Source organism: Emys orbicularis, chromosome 7 (genome assembly GCF_028017835.1).
Source record: "Emys orbicularis isolate rEmyOrb1 chromosome 7, rEmyOrb1.hap1, whole genome shotgun sequence".
In the NCBI taxonomy this organism is placed as follows: domain Eukaryota; kingdom Metazoa; phylum Chordata; order Testudines; family Emydidae; genus Emys; species Emys orbicularis.
In genome coordinates this window covers 122960715-122979062 of record NC_088689.1, presented here as the reverse complement: position 1 = coordinate 122979062, position 18348 = coordinate 122960715, and the positions used below count along the sequence as shown (strand labels likewise).

Below are 18348 nucleotides of genomic sequence, written 5' to 3'. Positions count from 1 at the left end.
GAGGATAGAGCGCCCCACCCGGCGTGCTCCGGACAGGCTACGTGGTGGAGGGAGGGAGGGAGTGCGCATGACACGTGGCTCCAATACAGGACGAGTGTAGAACTAATCTCCATAGCAATAACGTAGGGAACGGACCCCCTCTAAGGGACCCCACAACCTTACTCTGCCCCTATAGAACTCATCCCTCTAGCAACAGTGCAGGGTATAGTCCCCTATAGCTCACCACAAAGCCAAAGTCCCAGCACATCTCACTTCATTGCCAAACGGTAGGGCACAGGCCGCCACAAAACATCCCTCCTTGCCAAAATGAAGGGTATAGGAACTAGCCATCATCATTCTCGGAGTCCCATTGAATTCAAGCACATTTCTGCAACATGAATCGTTTAGAATTCATGAAGTGGGGTTCTTACCCACGAAAGCTTATGCTCCCAATACTTCTGTTAGTCTTAAAGGTGCCACAGGACCCTCTGTTGCTTTTTACAGATTCAGACTAACACAGCTACCCCTCTGATACTTAATAAATCCCTAGACTCTTAATCATCTGACTGGATTGTAGATTTCTCCTGGGTTTGATGAGCAGTGAAAGGCCTGCAACAATTCTCCAATAGGCTCATGAATGTAATTTTATTAAATTATTGAGCTTCTCTGCCCCTGACGAGATTCGCCCAGCTGCTGCAATCTCATCCCTTCAACAGCAGGCTCATTAAGATTAACTTGAAAGGCAGTGTTGCAACAACAACAACAAGACCCCGAGGGGAAGAATCCTTGTTGAAAAGGTGGCATTTAAAACACCGCTCTCGTGTGCTTGCCACATCGCGTCTCGTTCACATTGCCCCAGCCACCCACCCACTGTATACCACAGGGGAGGAAGTGGAGGCAAGGAGGAGGAAAATAAACCCCTCCTACCGCTGCTTTGCCTGGCCGGCGCGGGGTCGCTCCCCGCACAGCTGAGCCAGCCGGCTGCGCTGATTCGCTGCCGGGAGCTCTTGAACCCTGCCCAGCTGATGCGCCGCGGCGCAGCGCACGGAGCCGGATGGGAGAGCGATGGATGTGCAACTAGCACCCCGGAGAGCCTGGGACGACTTCTTCCCCGGCTTCGAGCGCTTCGCCTGGCCGGATTTCAAAGACGTGTCCAAATGGAACAACCGGGTGGTCAGCAACCTGCTCTATTACCAGACCAATTACCTGCTGCTGGCGGCCGTGGTCATCTCCATCGTGGGGTGAGTCTGCCCCTCTCCTGCGCAGGAGGGGTCGGTAGCAAAAGGGGCGCCCCCTCCTTCTCCTATCTGCGCTGCCAGGAGGGGAGCTCAGGGTTTGGGCTCCTGCACCCGCGACTTGCAAGGGCTGGGGTTCAGTTCGGCAGGCCGGTTGCTGTGTCCTGGAGATGAGCGAGGCAACTTTTTCCTGGGCTGTGGCGTGGCGCAGACGCGGTTATAAAGTGGGATTTAGGATCAGGACATTGATGGCCGTGTCAATGTGTCACCCACGCAGCGCTTCTAGCTCTGTTCTTGTACCGTGGAGGCCGCACAGTTATCAGGCCGCAGCACAAGTCACAGCAGTTGTTGTTCTTTAGTATCCGTTAGGCCTACAGCTGCATAAGCAGCGTAGGCTAAATGGACTGTGCAAGAACTTGGCTGTATTAAGGGAGGCAGCAAACATAACTTGGTTTCTGAATTTAAACCAGAAGAGTTGGTTCTATTCATCTGGTATAGTTGGCCAAAAAAAAAAAAAAAAGGGTGTGACTCAGTGGAAGGTTTGCTGGTGTGGCTTCCTTTAGAAAGCACAGTTGTGTAGTAGGAGTCCTAAAACAGCTCCTCCCCCCCCCCCCCCCCAATCTCCCTCTTTCTCTGTTTGCTGTTGTTTGCATGCATGTGTGTGTATATGTTTGTGTGTGTGTGCTTGTTTTGGAGTCCTATAGTTTAAAGCTTAACATCCAATCAAAAAATTTAATGTCTTGCTCAGTCTTAAACAACAACACTGACTTTATGAACTGGATGTGGTGTTTTCTTCATAACTCTGCTTTTCTTTTTAAAAATAAAACCACTTCCTCTGCAGTGATGTGCTTTCTGCTTAAAGGTTTACCAGCCATAGGGCAGAATCCGGCAAGTTAGAATTTAGAAAGTGAAAGGGGTGCATGGTTGGCTATTGATGGGTTTTGTGTGTGTGTTTTCATAAACTGCAGGGGACCAATTTTGTTCAGTCATGGTATTGCGTCTGTTGTGTCTGAGGTCAGGATAGGGCTCCAGGTCTGTTGAGGGGGAGCAGGATCAGTCCCTGAAGCAATCAGTGCCGGAAGTCCAATGATAAGAGCAGGATTGTTTTGCACATGGGGTCTCATTTGGGTATTGGTGTACTCTCTGAGCACAACTGCACCATAGAGCGCTTCTGCTCCTGGAGAATGTATGGAGACTAAAAATTTAACCCCTTTCTAATGGGGATCTGGTGTGGCTCCCTCTAGAGCAGTGGTTCCCAAACAGGGGTTTGTGAAATGTTATAGAGGGTTCTCAGGAAAAAATTCCCTAATGGCGGACATAGCTGTCCTTAGAGACTCCAGGCACCACAGGGCCAGCAGCCCGGAGCCCCTGGACTTCCAAGAGCTAAGCAGATCAAAGCAAGCATATCTATCATACTGAGGAGATTAAAACTTCAAGACTCCTTATAAGAAATGGAAAGGGAGGTGGATATTTTTTGCTGTTTTTAAAATTAAATAGGCAGCTAGTATTGTTCTTCATAATAATTTTAAAAACAAGTTTAGGCTTTGTTATAATATGTGGTGTTTGCCTGGACTCTTCAAGACCTGAATGCTTGTGTAGGAGGAACTTTTTGAGTTGGCTTCTTAAATACCTTCATGCTGTTTCACATCTGATACTCTTTGATGAAACATAAGAGCCTTGTCGTATAACAGGCTTATTCAAAGTGATACAATCTACGAAAGTGAGATCTTGGAAGTGTTGCCGTTTTCATAATGTAATAAAAATACTGCAATGATTGATTAATAATAATAATAATTAATAATAAATAATGTAATAAAACAAATTTTATATTTCCAAGATCACTGCTTTTATAATTTATACTCAAGTCAGGGAGAAAATCCCTGGAAATATTCATTTTTAGGAGGGGGTTCATGAGACTTGACATTTTAGTGAAAGGGGTTCACAGGTGGTTAAAGTTTGGGAACCACTGCTCTAGAGTATTGCTGTAAGATTTGAGTTAAGGTGTTTTAGAAGCAGATGCAGAAAGTAGTGATAATGGGGGTGGGGGGCCTCTTAATCTACCAACCAAACCATTTGCAATTATGTCCAGGCAGGTAAAGTAGCAACACTTATCTGAATCCAGAGAACTTAAATAGTGAATTGTGTTTTCTCTGAATCAGGTCTGTCTTTAAGCCTATGAGCCAGGGCACCATCTTGTTTATATAGCATGTTGTAAAGATGCCAGATAGTTCATTTTAAAACATTAAACCAGTATGAAAACTTGCTAAAGCAAAGAACCTACATCCAGTCAGACTTCTTGAGGCCATTAACACATATGGCCTAATCTGAAGCCCCCTGAAAGTCAACAACACACTTTTTCAATTGGCATCAATGAACTTTGAGAGGTGAAGTAGTCTTCATAAGTGGGTGATATTTTTACTTTGCATACTAGCTATGGAACTGGCAGCATGGAATAAAATATCTTTTTCTTCTACCTGCTCTAAGCTTGAAGGCTGCTGGTAACTGGGAGTATAGGGGTGTTGTATGGCCAAATGATTAGAACATGGAACTGGTAGGCAGGACTCCTGGGTTGTTTTCCCAGCTCTGTCACCTTGAGCAGGCTACTTGGTGCTGCTTTAAACACACAAGTTGCACTGGCTTACATCACTTTAGTCTGCCCTTAACTGTCAGCATTCTTGCATGTCTAGAATAGACAAGTAGTTTTAGTTTAGACTAGTGCGATGTCTCACTGTTGGGTAAATCAGTGCAACTTTGTGTCTTGGCCAGGTGTTAGTTCTTTACCTCAGGTTGCTAGCTAATGTTCAGTTCTGAAAGGCAGATAACCCATTAGTCATAATGTACTTTTCAGCCAAGGATCTCAAAAGCACTATAAAACTGTTGTTGCCACCACAACTTGAACCTGTTTGGTCTCCTCAATCATTTCCCTACCAGATATACAATACTCAAATCCTCAATCTAGAACAGTGGCTCTCAAACTTTTGTACTGGTGACCCCTTTCACATAGCAAGTTTCTGAGTGCGTTTCTCTCACCCCCCCCCCACCCCCTTATAAATTAAAAACACTTTTTTTATATATTTAACACCATTATAAATGCTGGAGTCAAAGCGGGATTTGGGGTGGAGATTGATGGCTTGTGACCCCCCCCCCATGTAATAACCTCATGATCCCCAGAGGGGTCCCGATCCCCAGTTTGAGAATCCCTGTTCTAGAATAAGGATTATCTACCTGTAACTGAGGGCGGGAAAAATATTACCCACTTCTTCCAGCTGTGTGTGTGTTGAATCTGCCAATAAAAACCCCAGCAGGCATGGTGGACAGATCCATAACATTAACTGTTCTGATGTTTTAGTTTTCAAAAATAATTCCTGAAGTGAAAACACCAGGATAAGGCACATTTGGAGTCTGAGATCTTGCTCCTGAGTTATGTGCCATACTGTGTGAAGACTTTGCATACTAGGAGTGCTGATCCTGCCACCATTGAATGGAATAGGAAAACTCTCTCATTTTAGCAAAGAACAAGTCCTAATGGGAAAACAAAAGTCCATACTTCTGGGTGTGCATTACATAAAGCAGCCCTTTTTAATGTGGCACATATTGTGGCTGACTTCACCAATTCAATTCAAATACTGAGTGCACTGAGTGGGAAAACTAAAGAAAGCTCTGCTGATAAATCATAACTTAGTCATTTGTCTAAATTCTCCATGCTTAACTGTTCACTGGGCAGCAATCCAGTGCTGTATCATGGCTCTACATCTTCTAGAAAACCCTGTTGAAGATGAGGTTTAACTTGCACAAGAGCTTTTATAAGGCCGCAGTAACAGGATTCTGCAAAAAGTCCATTGCAGTGTGCCAAATTCTTACACTCAACAGGGCTAAATTTGCCCCATGGTCAACTCTGTTTTAGAGTAGCCTAACTAATCTCATTCAAGCTGGGTGTGTCTGTAACCCTGGGCTGTATGATTTCTACACTCTATACTGGAATAATTTGGCAGTTGTGGTCATGATGGTGTTGGGCAACATGATCAGCATTACGCAATTCCTAATATCTTACACATTGCTAGTAAAACCATAAAAACCCTCTCTTTCTCTTTTTATGGTTGTAAATTGAATCTGACAATAAGATGGAAACTCATTGGATTTCCAGCCTGAAGTGAAAACAATGAGGAGTCCTTGTGGCACCTTCGAGACTAACAAATTTATTTGGGCATACAAGCCAAGCCCTAAGATACAACGGCATTTGCTCCAATCCCTCAGACAGAGACAAACACCTACAGGATCTCTATCAAGCATTCTTAAAACTACAATACCCATCTGGGCAAGTGAAGAAACCGATTGACAGAGCCAGAAGCCACCTACTACAGGACGGGCCCAACAAGAAAGTAACAGAATGCCATTAGCCCTCACCTACAGCCCCCTACTAAAACTTCTCCAGCACATCATCAGGGATCTACAACCTATCCTAGAGGACGATCCCTCAGTGTCAGACCTTGGGAGACAGGCCAGTCCTTGCTTACAGACACACCCACTACCTGAAGCAAATACTCCCCAGCAACTACACACCACACAACAGAAACACTAACCAAGGAACCAATCCCTGAAACAAACCCCGTTGCCAACTCTGCCCACATATCTATTCAAGGGACACCATCATAGGAACTAACCACATCAGCCACACCATAAGGGGCTCGTTCACCTGCACATCTACCAATGTTATATATGTCATGTGCCAGCAATGCCCCTCTGCCATGTACATTGGCCAAACTGGACAGTCTCTACGCAAAAGACTAAATGGACACAAATCAGACATCAAGAATTGTAACATTCAAAAACCAGTAGGAGAGCACTTCAATCTCCCTGGACACTCAATAACAGACTTAAGTGGCCATTCTTCAACAAAAAAACTTCAAACACAGACTTCAACAAGAAACTGCAGAACTGGAATTAATTTGCAAACTGGACACCATCAAATTAGGCCTAAATAAAGACTGGGAGTGGCTGGGTGACGACAAAAAGTAATTTTCCCTCTGTTGATATTCACTCCTTGAATTGGAGCATAAGCTCCAATAGAATCTGTTAGTCTTAAAGGTGCCACAGGACACTCTTGCTTTTTACACTCCAACTTGTCAACTGTTGGGAATGGGCCACATTCACCCTGATTGAATTGGCCTCGTTACCACTTGGTAAGGCAACTCCCATCTTTTCATGTGCTGTATATTTATACCTTCCTACTTTATTTTTCACTCCATGCATCTGATGAAGTGGGTTATAGCCCACGAAAGCTTATGCCCAAATAAATTTGTTAGTCTCTAAGGTGCCACAAGGACTCCTTGTTGTTTTTGCTGATACCGACTAACACGGCTACCACTCTGAAACCTCAAGTAAGTACAGGATACCTCTACCTGGGATAAGGAGCTGCATCTATTGTATCCCTTATGCTGAGCACACAGTGTAAAATTGCAATATTACCTCTGTATAGCTTCCCCCTAGTTGAATAGAGAACCTTCATATGGTACTATACCATATGAACACTAATCTTACCCCATAAAAGCTATCCCTCTGTGTAGTAGTCCCAGATGGCAAAGTATAAAGGCCACTAAGTAATCAGCCTATTATGTGCACACTTCCTGTGTGACATTTAAAAAGAAAAATCCTGGGACCAACATGGCTACAACAACACTGCATGGGGCGGGGGGGGGGCGGGGGGAATCCTTCATGTGTGAGGCCCCCCCAGGACTAAGTAGAAAACTGTGAATCCAGCAACTAGAAGCTAACATTTCTTGGCTATTGTAGTTGCTTACGTATACAATAAAAGTGCCAGTGGGAATGAATCACAGTGCTGTGCTGCTTTGTGTTAAAACACATTGTATACAGTAACTTGATTTTTTTTCAAGGCTGGACTTACACAGCAATATAGCTCCATATTAAGAATCTCTCTCCCACTGAAGCCTTGTAGCTATTCTAAGATATTTAATATCTGATTAGGGCTCCAAAAATCAATAGGAATTGGGTGCTTAACTGTCCTTTGTGCCTTTGTTATTAATTTGTATTTCAGCAGGAGTTACAGGGCCCCATTGTTTTTTGGTCTGTTTGTACAGCACCTAACCCCCCCCCCCCAAAGATCTAAAAATATCTTCTTAAACATTCAACTATAGATCTGTCCTATCATGAAGATTGTACGGTGTTAGTTTTATTCTGATCAGAGTCATAGAAATATAGGGCTGGGAAGGGACCTCCAAAGAGGTCATTTCTTCCATCCCTGTGCGCTGAGGGAGAACCAAATATACCTAGACCAGGGGTAGGCAACCTATGGCACGCATGCCAAAGGCAGCACGCGAGCTGATTTTCAGTGGCACTCTCACTGCCCGGGTCCTGGCCACCAGTCCGGTGAGCTCTGCATTTTAATTTAATTTTTAAATGAAGCTTCTTAAACATTTTAAAACCCTATTTACTTGCATAAACTATTGTTGTATGTAATCTATTATAGACTTGTAGAAAGACTCTTAAAAACGTTAAAATGTATTACTGGCACTCAAAACCTTAAATTTGAGTGAATAAATGAAGACTTCTGAAAGGTTGCCGACCCCTGACCTAGATCATCCCTGCATCCTAGTGGGAGACTCCCACTCTGGCAGGAGAAAGAAATCTTGCCTAATAGGTTTCTATGCCTTACTGATGCTGCTTTAGTAAAAGTCAAATCACTGCGTATTCAGTTAAACTTGCACAGTATTTTGGAACTCCTTTGTCATGCACATCAAAGACTTAAATTTTAGCTACTAGAGCCTTCACACCATGTAAAAATTGTTATAAAATTTGGTAGTGTAAAATGAGCTGGGGATTCCAGAGCCCCCCATCTGCAGTGTAAGTCAACAGCTGTCTGTTCTGTTGTAGTAGCTGTGTGGGTTCCAGGATATTAGAGAAGGTGGGTAAGGTAATATCTTTTTTTAGTGGACCAGCTTCTGTTTGTGTGAGAGACAAGTTTTCCAGCTACATAGAGCTCTTCGTCAGATCTGAGAAATGTATTAAGTGTCACAGCTAAATACAAGATCAAACAGCACATACTTTAGCATAAGAAGTTAGAATATTTGTTTTCATCTTAGTACATTTCCCAAATTCCCAGACCCAACAAAGAGCTCTGTGTAGCTTGAAAACATGTCTTGCTCACCAACAGAAGCTGGTCCAAGAAAAGATATTACCTCACCCACCTTACCTCTCTGTTCTGATATGGCTTAATAGTCTGCTTACCTACAGCCTCACGTTGTGATTTTTACCTGCATTCTCCTCTTCTCTTCTTTTCAGGAGGGAGATCAGGGCTGGGGCAGCGGGTTGGGGGGGGAAGGGAGGCTAGGGGTGCAGGCTCTGGGCAGCGCTTACCTCAAGCAGCCGCATGCTGCCCCAGCCTCAGGCGCCACCCCTGCAGTTCCCATTAGCTGCGGTTCCTGCCAATGGGAGCTGCAGAGCCGGTGCTTGGGGCAGGGGCAGCTCATGGAGACCCCTAGCTGCCCCTACACCTAAGGAGCCAGAGGGGGTACATGCCGCTGCTTCTGGGAGCCACGTGGAGTCAAGGCAGGCAGGGAGCCTGCCGGCCCTGCTGCGCTGTCGACTGGACTTTTAAGGACGAGCTGCCAGGGTCCCTTTTTTGACCGGGCGTTCCAGTCGAACACCTGGCAGTCCCACTTGCTTAAATGTACAGGACTAAATTCTGCCATCAGTTAAACCTATGCAAACTGTACTGGCTTCAGTGAGATTGCATAGATGTAACTGAGGGCAGAATTTGATCTGTGCTCTCTTGAAATAACTTATAAGTGAGTAAAGCAACACTATGCCTGCTCATTTACTGGAATGTGGGCGTGGGGGGGAACTCCGGCATAACTTTCTTGGGCCTCTAGAGAAAGGGTGCATATCTTTGATATGTATTCCCTCTAAATGAATATATTGTGTTGAGGGTGAGCCTAGTCAGTCACGAGGCAGTCAGCAAAAAGCTCTGCTACACAATAAGAAACAAAGGTTCTGCCAGTGTTTTAATAGAGACTTTCCTGAAGTAAGGTCACATGCAAAGCAAAACAAGCTGACAGATGTGACAGCTGCTAAATAAAGCACAGGCTCAATCTAGCTCTGTTCTTAAAGCATCCCTACTTTAATAGCTTGACAGAGTGCCACCTCTTGAACTGTCCTCTGCCTAGAGTCATGTAAAAGAGCAAACTCACTGGAGCACTGTCTGCCATCCTTCATTTACAAACCGTGCTGGTGCTAGCCCATTGGGGGCTGTCAGCAGGAATATTTTTGCCCCCCAACACATACTAATAATTAATGGGGGGGCCCTAAGCAATTGCTTAATCTGCTTATGCCTAGTGCCAGCTCTTCGTACAAAAGGACTATTTGAATTCTTAGCTGCTGAAAAACGAGCCAGCTGGGCTATCCCCTCTCCATGCAACTCATCACCTTCACTTTTTTTGTATGTTGATTCACACCCTCGACCAGGCCATTATGGAAAATGTGCTACCAAGATGAGAGGTAGCATGGTGTCTCTAAAATATAAACAGACCTTGGATTATATGTGTAGCCTTAGGAAAACCTAACCTGTAGCCTGTGATGGTAACTGCAAGCCATCTGTCTTAGAATTCAGATTTCAACAACTCAGTACCTCCTCTTAACATCATCTCACTGGTCAGATGTGTCTTGGAGGAGCTGCAAGTAGCTGGGCAGCTCCTCCAACACCACTGTAACTACAAACTTTCCACCTATAGGTCTGGATTCAATAAGGCCACGCTTCATAGTAATCCAGCAAGTTCTGAGAGGCAGACAGAGCCCCCCCCGGTGCTCCCTCGGAATAGTGCTTGACTTCCTTCCTTGCCCTTCACCCAATCAGGCCTACCAGCCTGACGGCACAAATATTAACCGATCTGGGAATGGACCTTTTTCTTGCATTGTCTTACTGTACCTTTGCATGAAAGCAAATGGTGTCTCAGAAAGGAGGCAGAGGGGTACTTGCTGTAATCATGAGACTACAGAGAAATTCCATCTCTAGATGGCTGGCTTTTCCCTACTGATTTGTTCCATTCTCTGCCGGACCGAGACCTCTGGCTCACTCCTCCTTCATCCCAGAAAGCAATACAGCATCCACTTGGCATGCTGTTGGTTCTGGGCTCTTTATGCTTCCTCTTGACACTATTATTCCTGACTTAGTTCTTGTTTCCCACAGAGAAATTAGTTGTTGCCTTCTTCCCAAGCTTTTGTTGTTCAAGCTGTCTGAGCAACCTAAAACTCATTGCCACAGTGCTGCTGTCCTATCAGATGCCTAATAAACCTCTGAAGGAGAACGGTATTTAGAAAGTGATGAGATGCAGAGACTAGATAAGTATCTCCTTACAAGTTTTGAAAGACTTCAATCTAGGCTTCAAACATGAGGGCTGGGAAGTCACTATCAGACTGTGCTCAGATATAAGCAAGGCCACAACGGTACTTACTGTGCTGTTGAAGGGGAACTTCCAGGACACAGTTTTAAGAGATTGCATGTGGGTCAATATAACTCCTATTCTTAGATACAAGCACAAAAGCATGCAATACTGGGTGCTCTAGTGTGTGTGTGTGTCTCTCTCTCTCTCGTTACCTTAACAATGAACTGCTGTACTGGGCCCTAATTCACTCCCTAGCATTCAGCAGCGCATGGGCTGCGCAAGTGAGTGTTAGGGTGTGATACTCCTCTAGCATGCTGCTTCCATTCGACAGACAGACAGGTGTAGCTCATCCCGGAGACAGATTCTGATGATTTTCTTAGATAGCCCTGACATCAGAGGAGATGCTTCGGTTTACAATGATGTAAAAGAGAAAAATCTGGCCCTTCGGAAAGCAATTCTGAAGTTCACAATCTACTTAACTAATTATTCTACTTTGGGTTGGGAGGAAGTAATCTCAAAGAATACATATTAACCAATCACTGGTATTGGATAAATGCTGCAAAGAACTCAAACCTATGCTCCAAAACTCAATACCTAGGTTTAACTGCAGTTCCACTGCACTCTGTTTGCATACACGATCTGTAACAGGACCCTCCGTCACTTACTCTGATATTTTGGACTAAGGTGAAAACCTAACTGTTCACAAGTTCAGAGGCAAAATATTCTACCTGGAAAACTAGGATTGTCCTGATCATTTGTTCCATCCTTGCTTAAATCAGGGTGTGCATTAAATATAGCAGATATTTAGAAAGTGATCACAAGTCTGATTTACGCGCTCAGGTAGCAGAATGCAGCCTTTGTGAAATATGCCACCATTTGACTCCTTCTCTCTGATGGCCTTTATTTCTTGTGAGCATGATCCTGTTGTAGCACTTGGGAGCAGGAAGCAGTACTGCATAATGCAAATGGCTTTCAGTGATGTTATAGGGGACAATGGCATAAAACAGAACATCCAAATTGAATTCAGTAGTGTTGGGGAATCTGAACCACATGGCTCACAACATGAATATTCATGTTCTTTGGACAGCATTACTACTAATCTGCCTTTATGTGGTTCGGAATGATCTCATTTGATACTTACACTCACAGCTTCTTTGTACTCTTTGCAATTCATCCCACTTCAGAAAGCATGTACTTCAGATTAACTCTTTCCTTGGGAAAGCTGTCTTGTGGGATCACTGGCAGCTGTGCCTCTGTAGCTGAGGAAGTTCAACTGTACAAACTCCCTAGAATACAACTTGACATGTTTTTTAAAGTAGAGATTTGGTATGAACTACCTGTCAATAGGGAGAAAAATATTCTTCCATTTAATGTTTGGGCAGAAGTGATTTATACAAACCCCCAACTCCTAAAGTGGAAAAATAAATAAAAGCCTGTGAATGTTGAAGTGGAATATATCAACTTTGCTACAAATGTTTAACTAGGGACAAGGCTCTATCTTCTGCACCCAAATCTAGTGACAGGCTACTGGCGAACTATGAGAAATGACCTGCTCTGTTTAATAGGAGTTAACAAGGTTAATTCCCCTGGTGGAGGGGGAAAGGAAGTGTATTTAGACTTAAAAAAAAAAAAAAAAAAAATTAAAAAAAAATACAAGCACTGTGGTTCTGAAACATATATTAGCATTACTAGTGTAGTCCGATCAGAAATCCTGCTGCAGCAGAGCACAGATTTAAAATAACTTCTGCCTGGAGTAACGCTGGTCACTTTTTCCAGCCTGGAAGCTTAAGAGACTGTTTTAAACTAAATATAGTCTGTGGCTGACTGCAAGACAAATGACTCAAATATTGCAAACAGGCCTGCCCTATCAGAGTTCCTGTGTGCCATGCTGGAGCTCAGACATGAATAACCGGAGCAGGTGGGTAGCTAACTTGGGTTTTTATTTTCAATCCAGTTGTCCCATCCTTGTTGGGACAGCTGATCTACAGAGGAAACTGGAGGCGAGTTGTTTCAAACAAAAGTGATTAGTTTTCCCCTTTCCTACAGAACCCTGTGTCAGAGTAGTGGATACAAATGCTGCCAGTGTAACTAGATAATGTGTATGAAACGGCTCTTCGTTTTTGTTGGATGTTAAGGACAGACTATAAATGCTACCATATGCTACAGCAGTGGTCCAAGGGGATGAGCCAAGCTTACTGCTGATGTAAGTGTGAGCAGCTCACTTAGCTTTAGTGTTGCATCTGGTTATGTCTGAGATGAACTATAGCCTGAAATACTGGAATCCCTATAGTAGGGTCGAACCCCCTTTGACAGTGGCAAATCGGGATCATCTTGGTCATAAGAACAGAACTGTTCTTAACGATGGGCTTAAAACAAACACAAGGAAGTACTTCTTCTTCACGCAATGCACAGCCAACCTGTGGAACTCATTCCCAGGGGATGTGGTGAAGGCCAAAAGTATAAATGGCTCATGGAGCATAGGTCCATCAACTCTGTCCTAGACCCTAGTTCCTTCTGACCCTGAGACACACCTTCTACCTGCAGTTTGCACCTGTCACGCTGATGAAAGTAAGTGCCCTACATAGGGATACAGACTGTCCTGATTTTTGACTCGTGTGATATCTCTGCATCTCTTCTCTCTTACATTTACTATTTCTGAAGATTTGATTTCTATTTGTATTCTAAAGTACCATTCTGCAGAATATAGTGGGGGGGGAAATGTAAATGAAACATCCTGGCCCGAACCTTATCTGAAGCTCAAGGCAGTACAGTGGGTAATCACTAGCGTTCTCACCTCCTGAAGACTAGGTTAGATCCAGTTTTAAGCCACAAATGGAGAAGACCAGCACCAGGCCATCATACAATCTGGCATGACTGTCAGATGCTGCTCAGGAAAGGCCCAGGAGTGAAATGGGTGGTCGTGTTTAAATGTGCTGAGGGTGATTCCTGTCAGGACTCTTTAGCCAGATGTGAGTTCCTTGCTTTCATGAGTACTGAACTCCTCCAAAAACCAGGGCAGGGGAGAATAGTGTGTGTAAATACACATGAGAACAATACTAATTCAGTGCTTCACTTACCAGTGGCTTACGGTCTCTGCATGACAACGTTGTGGCTAACAAAGCACGACATGTGAATGCCAGAAGCTGGCTGATAAGGGTTTTGAGGCACTGAAGCATAAGCCTTGTCAACTGTCTCTATCTTCCTACTCGTGTAATAGTGAGACACTCAAATTGAATGTGTAACTCCTATGTTATAAAATGAAGATGTTGCTCAAACACTTTTCCTTCCCTTTCTCCCTAGATTTCTGAGCCCACTGAACATGATCCTTGGTGGCACCGTAGTAGTGCTGGTGTTCACAGGTTTTGTGTGGGCATCACACAACAAAGACATCCTTCGCAAGTTCAAGAAGCAGTACCCAACTGTGTTTGTGGTAGCCATCCTGCTGTCTAGTTACTTCTTGATATCCTATTTTGGAGGTGTCATGGTGTTCATATTTGGGATAACATTTCCTCTACTGTGTAAGTATAGCTTTTCTCCCCACTTCCCAGGGCTAGAACTAAAAGCTCAAGTCTCTTCACTCTGAATTAACATTTGGCTTCACTTAATATATGAAATTTGAGGTTTTAAAAATTGTCCCAAAACAAATCTTCTACAACTGACTTTCAAGGCTGCTAGCAAGTGAAACTTGAAGGAATCTATAGTTTTCCTTTTAAGAACAATAAACTATATTGGAGGTAGGACATATACTTACTTGTTTTCTTAAGCAGACCATATCAGTACATACGTGTTAGACTTCCTACTTTTGGATGTCAGCTCATTTACAGAGTCCTTCAAAGTGCCAGATGAGGGGCACTAAAGAGCTAGGTATTAAATGGGGGCATGTCAGTTAACAAACATGTATTTCTGTTCTTAGTGATATTTATCCATGCGTCTCTGAGGCTTCGGAGCATAAAGAACAAGCTGGAGAATAAAATGGAAGTAATAGGTTTGAAGAAGACCCCTATGGGCATAGTACTTGATGCCCTTGATCAGCAGGAAGAGAACATCAACAAACTGGCTGATTACATCGCTAAAGTGAAGGAATAAGGGGCACATAATATGGCTCTTATCTGTTGCAGGAATTTAGTTGCTATTTACTCTTGTCAAAGCTTGCTTTCAATTTGTCTGTGAGATGCACGTACTGTACAGATTGACAATGGCAAGATACAGGTATACAAAGTTATTCAGGGCTCCTCTAAGACTGGGGAGGAGAGAGTCACCTTTCTATAATATGATAAAATGTCTTCCTGTTAGTGCATATGTGTGTAATGGTTTAAAGCACTTGTTTTCTGGCAGGGGAGGTGGGGGAGAAACAAACATGAATTGCAGCCTCTGAACCTGTTCTTGGTAGCCAGTGTCATGTCTAAGTATTTATAATGCACTTCATTAGAGGGATGGTATGGGGTGGGGGGACTGTTTAGTGCTCTACTGGTTGGCTAACAATGTCACCAGACAAAAATCTGTCAAAGTCAGGATTGGCTGAATGCTCTGCCAATACTTTTTTTTTTTTTTTTTTTCATTTCCTCCCCCTCCCCCGACTTCCCTAAAAGACCCTCTAGGGGGGTGTCATCTTAACTTACCTTTTCAAGTGGGTTATATTCAAGCCATCTTATCTGAAGTAGCAAATGGAAAGAATACATTGACTAGAGCGCACAAGTCACTTCACACACTCCTAGTCTGTTCACAAAATGTAATATTTTCTTATAGCAGGAGATCAAAGTCTAAATGGGCAACATATGTAAACTATATAGCACCCTTGTCCAGCTCTGCCCGCAATACACCTATGCAAATTCGACTGAATTCCATAGGAGAGGCACATGTGTCTCTGAAGGTTATTATGAGCCTTAAATGTCTCTGTGAAATCGTGGCTCTCTTGAAGTCCATGGAAGTTGGGTGGTTTTTTGTTTTTTGTTTTTTGTTTTGTTTTTTGTTTTGCCATTGACTTCAAGAGAGCCACGATTTCACACTTATAAGGTGTGGGGTTTTGTGGTTGATTTCTTTTTTTTTTTTTTTATGCTTAAAAAAACAAAACTGGACTGTAAGAATAGCTAGGACACTCTCTTATTTGGAGTTCTGTTTTTTGAAAAACAAAACTGTCACTTGAGATTTTAGGACTTGCCTCATTGTCCAAATTGTGGTCTGACTCTCTTCCAGTTTAAAGACGACACTGGCTAAAACATACATTTTGCTAACTTATTCCACTTGTGGCTCTGTTCAGGGGAAATAAGACTAGATTTCAGACTTATAAATAAAAACAATAAATTGCATATTCTTAGAACCATTTCCAAATTCATGTAAGCAATTACTTTCAAGAGCTCTTGTTACAAATCTCTTCAGTAAACTTCAGCTTGACTGCAGTCTGTGCTACCTAAACCATATGCATGGAAAAACGTATGCAGATTAACATAGTGTGTAACTAGCACTCTTGCATCTCTCCTCCTTTTTATGAAGTATTTATCTGTAACTGACTTGATTTACATGGCAGGTATAGCAGATACCCAAAAACCTCTTCAAAGTTCATGTATATAGACATGTGCGTGTGCACACATACGGTGTCTCTTCAAAATGAATTGTTTAGGAGTCTGAACACCTCATTCCATGCAAATGTTCCAGAGTGATCAGTATTTATTGGAAGTTTGTCTTTACGTGTATATTCCAGGGTAAGAAGCAATGCCCTGCTCCTTTATTGTAGTACCTTGTCTTAGCTTTTGATGAGTAGTTCTTGCTACACTTACAGAAGAGATACTAGCCTATGACTTCATGAATATATGGTTACACTGTAGAATTTTAAAAATGAGTTATGAAGAATAAACTTTAACAATTGATAAAACTGAGTGCATTTATTTCTTTTTAAACTAATCCTAATGCAGAAAAGTGAGCTTTAATCAAGATCACACTACTCTACAATAACACGATGCAGCTTAAGTGACAAACTTTTTTGTTTTTTGAACTATGGTCACTACTTTACATATAACAAAAGCACAACACAATGCACTGTGGGTCTTCTTTCCTTTTAGAAAGGGAATGGATTTGGAACATGCCATAGTGAGTCATTGGATATCTGTATCCTTTTGGGTGAGTGGTTTTCTGGGTGGAGGAGGGTAGGGAGGGCTGCTTCTTGGACTACTTTGAAAAATGGTATGCTTACCAAACTGGGCGGGGTAGGGTTTGGGTTTTTTGTTGTTTGTTTTTTAAAGTCAGACATCTGAACACTGGAAAATTTGGTTTAACAAACAAAGAAAACCCAGCTTTGTAGCGTGCCAAATTGCACAAAAACTCCAAAGTGCATGTACAGACCAGTTACCAGAACACAGCTACCTTCTGTGAATAATTTTCAGTTTCTAGCCCCACCAAACTAAAATTCTCCCTTCAAGCCACATCTAAAGTAGAAGATTTCTGCCTTCACCTCTCAACTTAAACAACAAAAAACCCTCCGCAAAACTCCAAACCAAGTGGGAGTAAATCAGTACTCTGTGTCAGAGGGGGGAAGCCTGATTTGATTTTTTTTTTTTTTTTGTCGTCTGAACAAAAGCTTCTGCAATAGAGAAAGAGGTAAACTGCTATGTCCTCAAAGGAAATTGAAGCAAATGGGGACACCTTCCTATACAAGATAACAGGCTGTACCTTTACAATAACAATAATTCCAGTTAATATCTGCTACTGGGTTTTGTAGGGGGTGGGGCACAAAGCCTAGAGCAACCCCTTATCAAAGTTTGATTCTATTTCTGGCCTTAGCAGAAGCCATTAGGCCCTTAAAGGAGGACACAAGGCAAGAGTGGGGCATGCATTGTTGGATTTTTAGAAGAAGCTATACCCCACCCAAATATGGTTGGCAGGAACTATAAGTGGCTATCAGAAAAGTGTGGGAGATAAGCTCAGTTCCCTTTTTCCAACCCTATTGAAAATAAGGAGTCCGCAGAGGTATAAGTGGTGGAAAAAGTAGTGCAATCTCATTAGGGTTGAGGTAGGAGACAACAAGTAGTAGATGTGGTAATGGATGTAACTCATTGAAGAAAAAGGATGGTGATGTGATACGCATCCCCAAAACCACCATTCAGACCTGAACCCTGTGACTGGCATGACACCAGACATGACCACACTAACTACAGAAACCTACAAGGTGCTACTAGATGATCTTCATACCATGAGGCTCAGTCCAGTCTGGATAAACTTTAATGGTAAGTGAGTCCCTACGCTGAAACAAACCAGTCCTCCAGTGGAGCAGGGCTTGAATGGGGGTAGTGCTGTATGCCTCCTGGTGTTTGCTTTTGCATTCTTTCTGAAGGGGTGAGGAATGTGCAGTAGGAAAAGATCCCATCTCTCTCTTACAGTAGGATCTGATGGCTCTGAACAGCCTTTGTGCCTTTTCAGAAGGCACCATTTTTGTGTGGCACTTTCCTAGACTCCACCTACCTTTCCTTTAGCCACACACCCTCTGAACTGTCTTGCAATCACAGGCAAGGGTTGTGCTGATGCCACTGAGAATAGCATGTTCCAGTCTCTTCTCCATATAGTTCCCTTCTGCATCTTTCATCTATGCTGCCAGTTCCTGCCTGAGTGTGGTCTGTGTGCCATATTAGCATATGGTCCCACCTATGATTATACATAAAGTAGTGATGGGCTTTTGCTTGCTTTGCCTTCCCTCAGAGGAAGGGATGGGGTTGCCATATTTTCTTCCAAACACTTAGACACCCTTCCCG

General features: G+C 43.2%; 1 protein-coding gene across 1 annotated transcript; it reads left to right on the top strand.

Annotated features, from left to right (window-relative positions):
* Window positions 1-1013: 1013 nt before the first annotated feature.
* ARL6IP5 (ADP ribosylation factor like GTPase 6 interacting protein 5) lies at window positions 1014-16478 on the top strand. Its single transcript, XM_065407160.1, has 3 exons — window positions 1014-1220; window positions 13910-14127; window positions 14523-16478. Exons 1-3 carry the CDS (start codon window positions 1045-1047, stop codon window positions 14693-14695), a joined length of 567 nt encoding a protein of 188 aa, XP_065263232.1. The 5' UTR covers window positions 1014-1044; the 3' UTR covers window positions 14696-16478.
* The last annotated feature ends 1870 nt before the right edge of the window (window positions 16479-18348 follow it).

What these genes read in the sequence shown, in the direction of transcription:
- ARL6IP5 (XM_065407160.1), top strand. Translation starts at nt 1,045, where the DNA reads ATGGATGTGCAACTAGCACCCCGGAGAGCCTGGGACGACTTCTTCCCC. An exon ending in GTGGTCATCTCCATCGTGGG is followed by an intron (nt 1,221 to 13,909) that starts GTGAGTCTGCCC and finishes CTTTCTCCCTAG; the next exon opens with ATTTCTGAGCCCACTGAACA. An exon ending in GATAACATTTCCTCTACTGT is followed by an intron (nt 14,128 to 14,522) that starts GTAAGTATAGCT and finishes TTCTGTTCTTAG; the next exon opens with TGATATTTATCCATGCGTCT.